At 32.3% G+C, this 16,888-nt stretch overlaps 1 protein-coding gene across 6 annotated transcripts in view; it reads right to left on the bottom strand.

Moving 5' to 3' along the window:
* HERC4 (HECT and RLD domain containing E3 ubiquitin protein ligase 4) overlaps window positions 1-16,888 on the bottom strand; it is a 142,951-nt gene that overhangs the window by 67,434 nt on the left and 58,629 nt on the right. For all 6 annotated transcript variants that reach the window (XR_012077394.1, XR_012077395.1, XM_006212920.4 and 3 more), the window contains exons 9-14: window positions 8,050-8,126; window positions 7,654-7,778; window positions 6,753-6,812; window positions 6,502-6,613; window positions 5,806-5,995; window positions 4,255-4,427 (exon numbers count right to left, since the gene is read on the bottom strand). Coding sequence is in view for 4 of the 6 variants with exons in the window: in XM_006212920.4 (XP_006212982.1) it covers window positions 4,255-4,427; window positions 5,806-5,995; window positions 6,502-6,613; window positions 6,753-6,812; window positions 7,654-7,778; window positions 8,050-8,126 (737 nt within the window). In the remaining 2 variants the exon portion in view is untranslated. The remainder of the gene's footprint in view (window positions 1-4,254; window positions 4,428-5,805; window positions 5,996-6,501; window positions 6,614-6,752; window positions 6,813-7,653; window positions 7,779-8,049; window positions 8,127-16,888) is intronic.

Below are 16,888 nucleotides of genomic sequence, written 5' to 3'. Positions count from 1 at the left end.
GTCAAGATCACAACCTTCATGCTAGAGCATGGGTCAGCAAACTACAGTCTGTGAGCCAAATCCTGCCTACACACAGTTTTTATAAATAAAGTTTTATTAGAAAGCAGACATGCCCATCTATTTAAATACTGGCTGCAGCATTAAAGAGTTGGGTAGTTGTAGCAGAAACCACATGGCTCACAAAGTATAAAATATTTACAGAAAGTTTGCAGACTCTTGTCCTAGAGTCAAACTCTTTCTACTAAAAAAGAAAATACACCCAATAATTACACACAAAAACTCACTGGTTTTTCCCTCTCCAGTATTCATGTTTATAAATATATACATTAACTTTTAAAAAATGTTTATGCTTATTTCACTTTTTTCCCTTAATGGAGGCGCTGGGGATTGAATCCAGATCTCTTGCATGCTAAGCATGTGCTCTATCACTGAGCTATACCCCCACCCCTACACTAACATTTATATTACACTGAATGCTAAAAAAATTTAGTGACTATTGTAGAAAATGATTCATGTCCCATTGAATTTTGATATATATTTTTAACTTAAATATTTTATATTTTAAAAGGTAAACTGCAATTTCCTTCACCAACAGCAACCAGTGTTTGCAGTTTATATATCCTGCAGATATATGTTTTAGAAAAGAAATGCTATGTTAGAACAAAAACTTAAGAATTTGGAAACCAGGTTTGGTTCAGCAACAGACAGATTTCAAAGTTGGACTTCAGAGGAAATGATGGCTGATAGTTAATTCAGTCACAACAATTTAATTATTAAAGATCAATTAGTTTACAATTAATAGGGAAATTAGGCACTGAACAGAATATTGACCCAAAAGACCTGGATACAGATTTACATATAAAATTGTTTCAAAATATATATAAAAATACACTTGTAGGTAAGATTGACAAGACATTATTTTCTCCAGAAAGTCTTCCTTAATTCTTAATTCTGAGTTACGCGCCCTCTTGCTGTTTTCACAGCAGTCTTCATTTTCCTTAATCTAGTACTTACCATGCTATATCATAAATGAGTATTTACTTGTATATATGCAACTGCTCTACATTTTAAATCTTAACAAGGGCAGAAATCACATCTTTTTCTTATCATTGCATCACTAATATTTAATACCATGATAAGCACACAGTAGGCACTCAGTATTTGTAAAATGAATAAAAAAGAAATCACTTCGTAGAAGTTCAAAACAACCTATATATTCAGTATTACTGCCTAAAATCTACAAAATAAAATCTACATATTTTTTATCATAACACTTTTTACATTTTAATTATAGTTTAGTATTGTGGTTTATAAACCTGAGTTCAGAGGTGGTATATAGTAAGCATATATTTGTTTTATCAGTAACTATGTATGTGTCTTATATATGTCCCTTGCAAAACAAGAGAGTTTGAAAATCACTGACTTACAAGATTAGCATGATACATAGAAATTAGGCTAGACAGGACCAAGTAAGTCTTTTCTTTCGGCCTATCAGTATCTCTATAATGTGCTGTGTGAAAAATCTAAACTACTAAGTAGCCCAATTTCTTGCCAGCAAACTCACTTATCTGGTAATAAATCCATTCCTGACAGCAGGTACCAAAGTTATCTTTCTTGCGATGCCATTTGGAGCACTGGGAATGATTTATAATTCAAAAGCTTTCCAAAGGACATGACATAAGGGAGGAACAAGTCATTCATATATCCTGAAATGATCAAGAAGCAGAATCTAGTTCTCTAGTTCCTAATCCTGCTCCAGGATTAGATCAAGAAGGAAACTGAAGAAACCTCTAATTCTTAACCATGGAGCAGAGAGAAGGAATGTATACAGCTGTCAGATATAAGGTGTCTCAAAAAACAAAAAAGTCTTTGATGAGTAACTTAGGTTTCACTGAACACAAAAATGAAACATCCCTGAAAGTTAATAACCAAGGATATCTATATATGACAGATTATAACACCAAATAGTTTTCTCCAATGTAAGGGATAGAAGAAAGTAAGTGATTACTAGGACTCCTAGTAAGGGATGCTTAAGAAACTGACACCATTATCATCCTCCTTTTGAATACATAACAACTTCAAATAAGAGCGGTTTCCAAGAAAAAAAAAAAAAAAGCTATTTCCTTATAACCAAATAAATCAAGTTTAAAGTAGTAGTTTCCCATCCAAATGGTGGTGGTGATAAAAATCACCACTTTATGAATGTATAATAATTATATATATTATATAACCTAAACAATACAATCCTGGGAAACCATTGGGCCAGTATTTCAATCCTTATTTTACAGATAATTCCCCATTTGCGTATGTGATAAAGAGAAAGACTTGTTCAAAACCACACTGATAGGAAGCAGTACTGATGAATTTAGAATCATGGTCTTTTTAACAATACACTGCTATTTGCAATTATGGAAGTTATAAACCTCTAGATCTAGGGGCATAAACTAAAAGGAAATTCCCTTTTAAACATGTTATATTACTGTATCTGCTGTAGAAGTACATTAGAAACAGCAGGTAAAGTAGATTTGGTTTGTATTTCAACTCTGCTACTTACTGGTTTATGACATTTGATATTCAGATTAAGGGGCAAAATATTAACTATAAAGAATTTTAAAAAGTTAAATGAGAAATACATGTCACGTGCTCACATGAATTAATGTAAATGGAAGTTCCAATCTTGGCCATTGTTAGATTATTTTCCCTTCCCTTTTTTACCTAGTAAAAAAATTAGGATTCCAGTTCTAGCAATGGCTCCATCAAAAAGGTCTCTGAAGATGGAACCCTACAGGGTTCTTCTCAGTACAGGGTTCTCCTGAGGCTTCTGAGCTAGACACATAAATTACTTGCTCAAGTTCTGTGCGTAATTATAAAAGACAAAAGGTTCAATTTCCTCCCCTTCACTTGTGGAGAAAGACACAGCTAAGGGAAAAAAAAATTTCAGGTGGTAATAAAGATAAGCAGATAAAGAAGAGGTAGAGGGTGTGAATATTTGAGAATAGGGTCTTTCTGACAAAGGAAGGTTGACTGAAGTAGTAGGAAAAGAGAATCGAAAGGGAAAAAAAATCTCATCAAGTTCTTAAATCCTAGACAAAAGACATACAAAAAGAAGAGACTCATCCAATGAAGACAGAAGATCTTCCTAATAGCACTTTACAGCAGAATCCAGTTAACCCTAAAATGCTGCAAGAAAGCCTTAGATTGGGAAAGGCAAACATAAGAATGATGTGTTTCCATAAAAAAGAAATGACTATACTATCTTCAGTTATAATAAGAGAAATGACTTGTTTTTCTAGAAATCCTGGACATACTAAAAAGAAAAGAAAAAAGTTCAAGAAGTTAAGTAGTTGAGAAAGTATCCAGAAACTTCATTAAAAGGAAAAAAATAAATAAGGGCTCTTTCTTGCAGAGAACAAACAGAAGGACCATCTCATTGATCCCTTATCATTTACCTTAGTACCAGGCAAGAAGTGTGTGAAAATGCTAAAGAAGCTGATAAGGAGAGGAAATTAAAGATTAAAGATTCATATGGGTTTTTCAGTCATTCTAGAGACTAGAAACATGCTTCTTCTCCCTTAGGTCATGTCTCCCAAAACAGCATCTCAAAAATACCAAATGGCATAACAGAGATATACCTACCAGCTGTCAGGGATGACTCAAATCCATTTTTAATGAAACAGCTGAGATTCTACTTCTTCATATAATTTTGAAATGCTACTAGTGTAAAGGGTACTATTTTTCTACTGGGAAGAAGGGCAGGAAGAAGGGCAGGAAAGAACAATAGGCAAATTAATGAATTATATATGGTTCCAATTTCCAGTTAGTCATCTGTTTCAAATGAAATGTTCTACTTTGATTGAAGCCATTAGCACCCAATAGCAAAAAGAACATGAGTTTAAATGTTCATAATCACAACTAGGATGCAGTCTCTTTCATACGATAACCACTTATAAATAACAAAAAACATATTATTTAAACTAATAAATCATGTTCTTTAGAAAAAAAAATGCAGAATTCTAATTCATTAGTATGCTATTGTTCTGCCCAACTATAGGCAAGCTATCAAAGTCAAATAAGACCAAAGCTCCAAAGTATAGAGATATATTATTTCTTTTAAAGGAAAATTTAAATAACTTTTCTAAATTCTTGTATCTTTTATGCCACTCTAAATCAGTAATATATTCATGTTAAAACAAACATCATCAATCTGTTAGTGGCAACAGAGAAAAAGGAAAATAAAGGAACTATTGGACATACCCTATGTAGTATTTCTAAAACCTTTAGTGCAGTATGAAGAAAACTGTTGAAAATTCTTCCTTCAGAAGGGGGAATGCCGATCTTGTAGAGCTTCAAAAGATGTACCACAACCTCCTTAAAAAGCTCTACAATCTTGAGGAATAGTGGAGGTTCAAGTGCTGACCACCAGTTTTCTGTTATTAAAGGGTGAACATACAAACAAAATTTTTTTTTTTAAATCACAATTTTCAAAATCAAGCTGACTTTTCTTCTAAACCAGTGGCTTTTGGTCTTTGAAAATCTCAGAAAGATATATATAATACAACATTTTGCATAACATTTCTAGAGTTTATAGATACCACCCCACCTTCAAGCTAAAGAATATGGTTCTAAAAACTCTCAAAAGCAAAAATAAAGTAAGCATAAAGTCTACTGAATTTATATTATTGGTTTCCTCAATTACATTAAAAACTTACCACCACACCTAGTATTAAAACCAGCTATTAAAAAGTGCTTTGGAAATTAGAATTTTAATTTTTAAACAAAACCTTTAAAGTTGTTTTGCTCTAATATTTAGAGATCTTTCCAAGTTCTATCTTTAAACTTACACAAAGTTGAAATATGTTGAAGCACTAACTTTAAAATGCAAGGTACTCCTGAAAATCAAATATAGAAACTGAACAATGTAAAGTATACCCTCCTTCCCCACATTCACTATTTGTAGTTATTAACTACAAATGGCAATCCTATAAAGCAGACAGCAAGGAATAAAAAAATCTTCTAACAACAGGGAAGCAACACTCTTTTGAGTCCCTACTTGACTCTTCTAACCACCAGCTAATTCCCTCAGCTTCCAGGATTCTACTCTTGCTTCTTCCTCTGCTTACCCTTAGCCTAAAACTTCTTATACTGATTTTATTACTTCTATGTATCTCCGTTTTACATACCTAACAAATACTTCTAGGAAAAAGAGCACTGGGTTAAGTGTAGCAAGCAAACTACAACAGCTAGGAGATAGAGGTGAAATCTATAAAGTTAGAAAAATTAAAGTGAGTAAAGTTTAGGCCAAGAAACCAGAGCAGATAGAGACTGAACTATAAGATCAGATGAACAGTGGAATCTTCACCTACTTGCAGAGAAATCAAATCAAACATCAGAAAACTAGCAAGTGAGGGAAATACAAGGCAAAGGGTTAACAGAGTTTAAGGAGGATTTAATACCCATATCTGTTCAGTTTTCATTGTTTCTCCTCCTTTACTTCTTTATAGTAAGATCACTCTGGAGGAGATCAGGAAGGGGAATACGAAAAAGTTTTTATCTTTCCTCATACTGTCTTTACTGTTGTATTCAAGTAAAAATTTAATACCTAACCTACTTTGCTTCCAACAACTCTAATCACTAGCATCAGATGACTAGAAAATAACAACAAAATGAAAAACAGGTTTATCTTTCCCTAAGACAATGTCAAATGAGCAGGGTAGCAGAATTTCAAAGAGCGAAAAACTAAGAATTTATGAGCATTTTCATTTAAAGAGAAAAAGTTACAAAGGAAAAAAATATTAAAGTTCTTACCAAGTACTTTCAGTGGTGCCTTTTCTAGGTTAACAAGGGCTGTACCAAAGGGAATTGCTATTGTGGTGAAATTGTTGGAATCACTCATCAGGGGACATTCTGGTAGAGTAAGGTAAAATCTCAATGCTTCAACATCAGGTAAGGAACTAGTCAGTTTAGGAATAAGATTCTTTTCCAAACTAGCTGCCACCTATAGTTTGACAAAAAACAAAAACTTACTTCATTTAAAATGAATGTATATTCCAAAAACAAGAAAGAAAATCTTATACTACAGCAAACATGAAATGGAAAAAATAAAAAAGGAAGCCACCTTACAATGAATCAATGAATGTAGTTTGAAGGACAAAGAAAATTAATGGCTGAGCATTGCTAAGAGAATTTTTAAAATCTTATGTACAAGCCTCAATTTAAACTCTCTACATCTATAGTTATATAAAGACTTAATCAATATGGTAATGGTAAGTAATTAAGGGTCTGCTCTGAACATCTGGGAAGACTTCTAGATATATGACAGCTAAATTACAAATGCTTTAAAATAATCTGATTTTAATTCTTACATTAGTATATTAAATATTATACAAAGCACAACATAATGAATGTATGAAACTGTAATTAGGTTACAAACATAAAAAGTAACATGGAATAAAAAACTCAACAGCCTACATAATGTAAATATAAAATAGTTGAAAAACAAACCTGCTGAGATATATGAGGATGATCAGGTTGTATAAGTTTGTGGAACAAAAGCCTAGCAGCATTCATATCAACCCCTGAAAATTTGGTGCCAGTTCTATAGTGATCATCGTTGCTATTTAAAAAAAAAAAAATGAGAAAGAGAAAATAATAAAATATAACTTTAAAATTATTTCACTTCTTATTTGATATGACATTTTTATTTAATATAATAAATTTGGAAAATTCAGCATTCAAAAAAAATTGTCACTTACCTAACAGCTAAAAAACTTCCATTCAGACAGCCAGACGAAGAAAACGTTCCATCTATCTCGCTAAAAGAAATTTAAAAATCCCCAAATCACAAAATGAGAAATCTAATTGTTCACCTTTCTAACAAAAATTAAAATCAATATTTAAACTAATATTTAATACTACAGAGCATTCCACTAACCAACATTGAGAATAAGTCAGAATTCTATAAATGACTAAGATTGAATAATTTTTGATAAAATATTATTGTTTACTCTAGACACTCTCAAATGTTACTATCATTTGATTCATCAAATAAATCTGATGTTTCTAAAAAAAAATTTTTTTATATAAACATGCACATTTAATTTTCTTAATTCCACATTGTGGTAAATCTAACCTGGGATGTTAATTTTTCTGAAGATTACTCTTTGAGCTTTTAAGAAAAATTTTAGTTTAGGAAAACAATCTGGAATTTAAAAAATGGCTGATCAGATATAGCCCCTCATCCCAAATACCTATACCTTCAATAATGACAAAAAATCTTTTAAGTACTAAACAAGTCTATCCATAAGCAAAATATTCAAGAAGCAATACTCGAATCTTCTAGGGAATATAAAAGTTAAAAGACAGTGACCTGACCACTATGAAGCTAGAAGGAACATACTGCAAACCCAATCCTAAAGTGGCTATATTCAGTACTTTATCAGAAAGAACTATAATTTATATACATTTAATTGAGAGATCTCTTAAAATATTCATTATTATAGAAATTCTAGACATTTAAACTTTTGTATATAAACCATTCAGTAAGTGATATTTAATCAAATACTTATTTAAATAAAAACTCCAAGTACAGTTCCTCTACCATTGAGGACTTGAGAGATTACGTTTGTCTTAGTACAGACAAAATACTTTTCTTACTTGGCTATCTCTACAGGAAATCTTCCAGAGGGGTAGCTCAGCCATTTTTGAATTAGGGCTTCATTCACAGTCCAGATTTGCTTTGAAGGATCAGGACATCTAAAGTCATCTGGTGGCCTAGAGTTCTAAATGTTACATAAGTAGATTAGTCAGAGGAAAGAGATATACCTAACTTATAGCAAGGTACACTTCCACTATGTATTCAGTATTTTTCCAACAGAAGTTAATCTCTACTAGACACCTGAAACAAAAACTAATCAAATGGATCAGAAAAATTCTGTCCACGAGAAAAAATCAAGGCAATTACTTTGTAACATATAAAGAACATTAATATGGTTTTAAAAAATTCTTCAATTCTTATTTGAGCTTAGTAATTATTTATATGATTACTATTACCTGGAGATTAGAGTAATGTGAAAAGCTTTGATCTCCACCTGAGAAAATTCTTTTTACACAGAAATATTCTTCAGAATCTGTAATAAAAATAAAATGAAAAAAAATTCAAGATTTATATGCATTTATCAGAGCATCAAGTATGCTCCTGGATTTTCTTTTACTCCTCTAACTTTATTAGACCTCCCAGTCATGGGCTCAATGACATAAAATGACTTGGGATGTTCTGATTGCTATGGAGATGAGTCTGACAGAGTGACGAAAATTAAATGATTCTACAAGCACATCTGGTTAAGTTTTTACAAGTCTTTCTTTTGGCCTGCACACACAAAAAAATCAATTTTCTAGTCCGTATCTTTATCATCTCAATATATCATAAACTGAAGATGATGTAGAAACTGAATGAAAGTGTAAAAGACAGCTCAAAAGAAAATAAAAATTCAGAATATTCATTTTTTTAAAAGAATGACAAGCATATGTTAAATCTTTTGAATAATACAAAATTCATAATGCAAAATTACCTTCTTTTTCAATATAGCTGTGCAAAAGATGACACACACACCTTTATCAATATTTATCAATAACACCCAAATCAGGTCCAAAAATACAAAAATTAGTAAGCAAATTTAGTAGAAAATACTCAAAGATACCTTTCCAAAAAGCTATTCAAAGCCTCTTCCGTTTTCTTTGCCTCTGTGCCTCAAAAATACTGTTGGGCTAGTATTCAGAGGTACCACATAACAAAACACCAAAGCTCCACACTGTAACTTAAGGCTAGTTATTTCCAAATATAACCCATTTCTGTCACCCTCTACTCTTTAGGTGACTAATTCTTCACCTTGTATTATTTGTCACCATTACTGCTACAAAAGTATAAATTCTTAAGGAAGGGACCACATCTTAATTTCCTCAATCATTCCCTACTACCAAGCACAATATTTTATTTGCAAAAGAACTCAGTAAATATTTAATAATATAAAAAAATTAACTAGCTTAGGAAATACTAAGAGCTTCAGAGACCAGAACATTAATATAACCAAATTTTCCACAACAAGAATGCTCCAAGGTCAAACAGTAAAAGGGTAAATCTAAAATATTAAACCAATCATTCACCTTAAAATCTTTTCTCTACATCATTCTCACAAGTCTACTTGAAATCGTGTACTTCCTTAAGATTTAGCAGGATGTTATTAATTTGTTCCTAAAATGTGATTTTGCCCTCTTAAAATTTAAATAAGCATCAGGTAGATGAATGACTAATCTACAGTACATGAATGAATTTCTGTGGGCTGTAAGTAAGGTACCAAAAATTGTTTTCCTTAATTTCCTTTTAATTACTACTCTAAAAAATCTGTGAAACCTAGTCATTTGTCCTACATAGCTTTCTGTAGACTGGATTTTGCTGATTGTATCCTCAAGGTTTCTCCTAACATTTTCTTGATCGTCTGTATTTCCTGTAAATTGGTAGCTGGATCTAAAGAGGCTTTAGTTAGATTAGTCAAATTATTTTGACAAAACTATTACATGGTGGTGAAAGGGGTTGTTCTTCCATTAGGAAGCATTAAATATGTAGTTGAGTTCCTTTTTTGTGTTGTTAGTAACCACTGATGCCCAATACTTAGACCCATTAATTCACTGTGGGTTGAAACATGATATGCTAACATTACTTCCTCATCTGGTAGTTGGACCATTAGCTTACCCCTATCTACTACATAGTTCATTACCCTGTAATAGGAAAGATTAATGCTTGATCTTTTCTACTTACTTACTATCACTTTGCTTTTTGAATCTGCATTTCTTTGATAATAATTTTTACATGTTTTTTAAGTAACATGGATTTCCTCATTGAGAATTTCCATTAATTTCCTTTATCTATTACATGTCTAAATGTTTGTCTTATTTACTTATTAGGTGTTTTACTGTTTTTCTCACCAATATGTATGAGCACTTAGGATATTCAGCCTACTACTAACATCAGGTTATATTCAATATTCTTCCTAAATAATTATTTAATTCTGACTCAGGTTTCTTTTTCCATTAAATCAAATGTATTTATCTCATTCTTTATGACTTTCATTGCTATAATGCTGAGAAAGGTTTCTCTCATCCTCAAATCATAGAATTACACTCTTGTAAGAATTTTTTTTTACATTTAACTCTTTAATCCATCTATAACTTCTTTTAGTGATACTGTTAGGTTAGGATCTAAACTGACCTTCTCCTTCCAATTTTCATTTGTTGAGTAATTCTTTCCTCTTATGCACATATTAGTGATGCCTTGTTTTAAAGTTATAAAAAGGCACTATCCCTCTTCCACCTTATAACACAACACTAAACAACTCTGGCACCCTTTTCTATCCCAAAAGTTTTCTCAAAGTTCTCAACATATAACTCCAAGAGCCACTGTCAATCAAATGGAGTTTAAATTTGAAACAAAACCTATATACACGGCCAATACAGGGATTTTTACCCTGGATCTCTATTAAGTTATAATGACCCTAATGCATATACCAATAATCTGATTTAACTGTTAAAGTTTTATAATATAAGTTGTCATATATAGGAGGGCTAGTTCACTTTCTCTTACTCTCTACAAAATACATTGTCAGGAAAAATTGTGAAGACTTTGAAATAGGCCACCTCCCTCAACCTGTCCCATTTACTGAGTCTTGATGAGAGCACCCTTTAGGAATATCTCTACCTAAATGTGTCTTTGAGCAATTTACAATTCTGTAAATCATACTTGTATTTAAGAGTAAGACTGACAGAGATACAACTATGTATGTTCTCTTGGTTCTCAAGGAAAAGGAGTAGTTTTTGATGGTCTCTACATCCCTTTACACACTTAGAACTTATTCAGGACAACAAAGGGCTTAAAAGCACTAATACATACCATTTTAGAATTTAAAAGCAAAAAATTTAAAAAACATTCATTGATTTATTTGAAGATGAGCAATAACAAATGCACTCCATGTTAACATACATAACATCTCAGCATTAATATGAAAGTCACTTTGACCTCATGAACCCTCTGAAACACCACCACTGTCCTTGAGCAACTGTCAGCTTGTTCCACAATATGAAAGAGCATAAATAAGACACAACATCGTAAGTAAATTTTATCTTCCTTGGTTTATACTTGACTCTGAAAGAAGCTATAAAATGTGTTAAAATCTTAGCAAAGTTCACTCATTTTTAAAGAGTGTGCTCCCTGTGCTTTCACCTGTAATGTAAAATGTTATTTGTTACTTTTTGTGAAATCTGCCAGAGTAAAAATTCCATCTTACTAGAATAATTTTCTATGCTTTATGTTCATTTTTATTGTCTGTCTTTATTTTTTAATTTTTTTTTTTTTTTTTTGGTGAGGGGAGGTAATTAGGTTTATTTACTTATTTTTAGAGGAGGTACTGGGGATTGAACACAGGACCTCCTGCATGCTAAGCATGTGCTCTACAGCTTGAGCTATACCCTCCCCCTCCTTGTCTTTCATAATTTAAGGGAGAAAAAAGAACAAAGACTCCTCACTTATGAACTAACTAAAGTTCTTTTCAATCACATTACCATTTACATTTATTTTGAAATGTTTTACTGTCACTTAGGTAAAATAGGTAACTAAGTAGTATTTCTCAAGTATCAATGACTATATCTTTTAATAAAGTATTCCAACCTCCTCTCACAACTTTGTAAGCCCCAGTACCTCAGAATATGACTGTATTTGGAGACATAGCCTTTAGAAAGGTGATTAAAGTAAAATTAGGCTGTAGGGTGTGGCCCTAATCCAATATGCCTAGGGCCCCTTTAAGAATAGGAAGAGACACCAGCAATGCACACATCAAGAGAAAAGGCCATGTAAGGACATAGCAAGAAGGTAGCTAACTGCAAGCCAAGGAAAGATGGTTCAGAAGAAACCAAATCTGCTGACACTGTGATCTCGGGCTTTCAGCTTCCAGAACTGTGAGAAAATAAATTTCTGTTGTTTAAGCCAACCAGTTTGTGGTATTTTGTTATGGCAGCCGTGGCAATCTAACATACTTTCCCACATTAGATCCTAAACATAGAAAAATAAAACTCTCAAGCTATCTTTTACGTGTTAGTGAAATATCTTTGAGATTTCCCAAAGAGGATGTGGAGAATCACAAAGATTTATTCTTTCAACATATAAGAACAGATGCTGGAAATAATCAGGTTTGTTTGATGTGTTACTATTATAAAAGCTGCATGGGAAGAGTTGTCAAATCATAAGATATTCAACTTTCTCTAGGTTAAATTTATATGGTAAAATGTAATTAATAAAACATTGCAAAAATTATTTATGTAAAGTTCCTGGATATTCATCAATGTTCTTGCTTTCTACATGTTTAAGTACGAAGGTAAACACTATTCAAAACTCTTACAAAACAGCTGTCAAGCTCACCTATATTTATCAAAGTTCTGGTGGTACAGTGATGTCAATCCTAATTTATTACTGAGTTGTTATTTTACATGTTTTCTGGTACAGTCTTACTGCTTTAATTCACATCTACTATCTTCTAGGCCAGTGGTTTTCAAATGGGGTTTTATAAAAATACAGATGTCTAAACCTGATCTCTAACTTAATGAAACTCTTTACTTGATATTATGGTGTCATTCCTGGTACACTAATCTCCGGATTATCATGTTATATCTCAAGATTTTTTCACCTATAAAAAGGTATATTCACTCATATTTATAAATCAGATGTAAGAATCATTGATTTCTTTGAGAATAGGCTTAATCATCATCTTTAGAAACATTCTTGTCTAAAAGGCTTTTGGAATAGAGGCATACCTCGCTTATTGTGCTTCGCAGATACTGTAGTTTTGAAGGTTTATGGCAACCGTGTGTTGTCAGATGGTGGTTAGCACTTTTTAGCAATATTTTTTAGAAAGATAGATACATTGCTTAAAAAAAAAAGAAATAGTGCTACTGCACACTTAATGGACTACAGTATAGTATAAACATAACCCTTACATTTATATGTACCAGGAAACGAAAAAATTCATCTGATGAGCTTTACTGTGGTGGTCTGGAATCAAACTTGCAGTATCTCCAAGGTATGTCTGTAACATGTGTTCTGCATGTCACAGAAACAATCAAATTTCCTTGTCAGCTGTATTTATTATTATATATTTTTCCACCTGACAATTATCAGTAATAAATTAGCCACAGTTATTTTAAGCCTCTGTCATCTACTGATAGTTTCTGTTTTACTCTGATGCTTATCTGAAGGTTCTCCTATAAGCTATAGGCCACATTTTGTATTTTCAATAAAGGAAAACAGTCTCAGAGCCCTGTGAAAATGACTGTACAAGGTACTTGAAACCACATATACTTCAAAGAAGAGATACTAGGGTACAGGCTTCTGAGGAGACATGGGCTTAAATAACTTCAGAAGACACCAGCGGACTGCAGTAGAATTTCTCATTTTTTTTTAAGCTGATAAGCAGCTTTATGAAACTGAAAATTGAAGATCCATAATGTTTAACTTTGTTTTAATGTTCTGTTTTCTGGATATTTCTCCTTCTACCAGAGTTATCTAATTCATCTCAATTTCGTAAACTCTGCTTTGGTAAGCTAAAATGAAATGGTAAAAAACATTTCTCACTTCAGTTTGCCATTATCTCCCAAAAGGAGCTATACTTTCATCTGGGGTCCAGATTTTTGCAGCAGCCACCAGAACACCTCTAGGTCACCTGACCAGAGGGAACTTATGCTCAAGGGGGCCTAAAGGACTATAACCAATGGACAAAGAGTTCTTAACGGACTACCACCCAGGGCACAGCAAGAGGAAACAGAATGAGGGGCCCAATCTTTCTGCAAAAGAGGCTTATGAGCTTATCTAATATAACTCTGGCCTAAGAGGTAAGCTTCTAATTAAACCCACATCTCAGAGTCTACTGTGATTCTCTTAGAGACCTCAGAAGGACTTACTAGTCTGCACCTCTTTCATAATTGATTGAACAAATCAATTATGCAATCAGACCTTCCTGGAATGTATCTGAGAATGATGTTTATTGAATTAGATATGGCAAGTCATTTTAAGAAACAAAATTGGCTGTACTTATGGAGCTAATGTCTATGATGCCTCTGGTGTAGAAAAAGATTAACTCATCAGGTCTAGGACATTGTCATGAGATGAACTGTGTTCCCCCAAAATTCATATGTTGAAGTCCTTATCCCTAATACGTCAGAAAGTGATCTTTCTCAGAAGCAGGGTCACTGCAGATGTTAATTACTTAAGCTGAAGTTACACTTGAGTAGGGTGGCCTATTAATACAAAATGACTGGTGTCTTTACAAAAGGGTAAAATTTGGACAGAGATATGCTCAAAGAGTATACTATGTAAGGATGAAGGAGACCTACTAGCCAAGTAATATCAAAGATTGCCAGCAAACCACCAAAAGCTAGGATACATATGGAACAGATTCTTTCTTATAACCCTCAGAAGGAAACAACCCTGCCAACACCTTGATCTTGGACTTCTAGCCTCCAGAACTGAGTGTCAATAAATTTGTGTTGTTCAAGCCACTCAGTTTATGATATTTTGTTACAGCATTCCAGTTGTTCAAACTTTACACATTCTAAAGAAAGGTTTGAACTTTGCCCAGCTTCAAGAAGATAATCTCAAAGTCTTTGGAATATCCTGTTAAGACTGTCTTTGTTTACCTGTGGCCTTGAGGACACACCAGAAGTTTATACTAACAATGTGATTTATGGTGGAGGCTATGGGCTTAACTTTGAGAGGAGCCGAGTAAATTAAATTCACATTTAACTATTTCCTATCCTACACAGCTTTAGTGTAGAACAAAATAATTATCAACCATTATATATATTATATATATAAAATTGTAGTAAAACATACATAACATAGAATTTACTGTTTTAACCACTTCAAAGTGACAATTCATGACATTAAGTAAATTCACAATGTTGTGCAAACTACCACTGTTATTTGTCTCCAGAACATTTTATCATCCCAAACAAAAACTTTGTACCCATTAAACAACTTCTCATTCTCTACTCCCTCCAATCCCTGGTAACCAGTGTTTTTCTGTCTCTATAAATTTGTTCTAGGTATCTCATATAAGAGGAATCATACAATAATTGTCCTTTTGTGTCAGGTTTCTTTCACCTAGCATAATGTTTTCAAAGATTTTCCACGTTGAAGCACGTATCAAAATTTCATTCCTTTTCATGGCTTAGTAATATTCAAATATATGTATGTACACCACATTTTTCTATCCATTCATCTGTTGATGGACACTTGAGTTGTTTACACCTTTTGGCTACTGTGAATCAACAATTTTTTAATGAAACTAAATTGTAGCAAAATTGCTAATTTTAAAACTCCATTTCCTTTCTCCCCTTTAATGAAAATAATCTCAAGGTATAGAGTTTCAAGAGTGACAAAATGTATCCCTAAGTGACTAAACTTAATAAACAGAAATACACAATTCCTTACAATATCTATGCTGACTTCAACTACAAAATATCTTTGTTAAGTTATTAACAGTGCCTTGTGGAAGAAACTGATATGATGATGAAACACCAACATGCTCCTAAAGACACAAGAAAAAGAACAATACTACTAAAATAAATGCAGGTTCCAAACCTAAGGGTAACTGGAAGAAAATGAAGCCATAACACAAAATCAAACCAAAAACAAGAAAAAAAAAAGTGCCATATCCTGAATTTTGCTAAATATTAAGTATTAACTCAAGACAGTCTTTCAGCTACCAAAAAAAAAAAAAACCCAAAAAACAAAAACTTTAAGGTTATTCATAATAAAAAGTTATAGAGCTTTTCAAATGTCAACCTTCATAGTATGTGCATCACTGAATGAAGTTTCAACTCAAGTTCCACAATTCAGAAAAATCCCAAAGAAAATCAAACAGATAAAAATAAATAAGAAAACAATTCTAAGGAATAGTTTAGGATGGTAAAGAAAATATTTTTAAAAGTACATTTTGGTTGCAGTATATTAAAGAAGTAAATGAGAAAATAGCATCTTAATACTTAAAACTGCTTAAGTAACAGTTTGAATTTAACTAGTAAATATCAATGAAAAAATAATGAGATCTATTGAAAGAATAACAGAAAAGAAAAATAGATAAATTATACATTTGGCTAAAGCAATATAAATATAAAAAGTAAATTTTAAATTTTTAATATTTTGAATAGTTAATATATTCATATGGCTTAAATTTCAAAAAATAAGAAAATGTTATACAATTTTAAAGTCTCATATATGCCCAAAAGAATTGAAAGCAGGGTCCTGAAGAGATATCTACCAAACACCCATGTTTATAACAGCATTACTCACAATAGTTAAAAGGTAGAAACAATGCAAATGTCCACCAGCAATTCACAGATAAACAAAATGTGGGATAAAAGTACACCTACTGTAACATGGATGAACCTTAAGGACATTATGCTAAGTTTATAAATAAGCCAATCATAAAAAAGACCAATACTGTACAATTCCACTTATAAGGTACTTAGAGTGAAGTCAAATTCACAGAAACACTGTAGCATGGTTGCCAGCTAGTGGGAAGAGTGAAGGGAGACCTGTTGTTTAATGAACACAGAGTTTTAGTTTTTCAAGATGAAAAGAGCTCTGGAGGTTAGGTGCACAACAATGTGAATGTACTTAACACTACTGAATTATGTACTTTAAAAATGGTTAAGTTCATAAATTTTGTTAGGTGAATTGTACCATAATTTAAAAAAAAAAAAAAAAACAGACACACTTCCTTCCCACTGGTATCTAGCAACCATCCAGTTCCCAAAATGCCCAACCGTCTGAAATCATTTTCATTATTTT

The sequence above is a fragment of the Vicugna pacos genome, chromosome 11 (assembly GCF_048564905.1).
Source record: "Vicugna pacos chromosome 11, VicPac4, whole genome shotgun sequence".
NCBI lineage: Eukaryota > Metazoa > Chordata > Mammalia > Artiodactyla > Camelidae > Vicugna > Vicugna pacos.
This window is presented reverse-complemented; position numbering and strand designations above follow the sequence as displayed.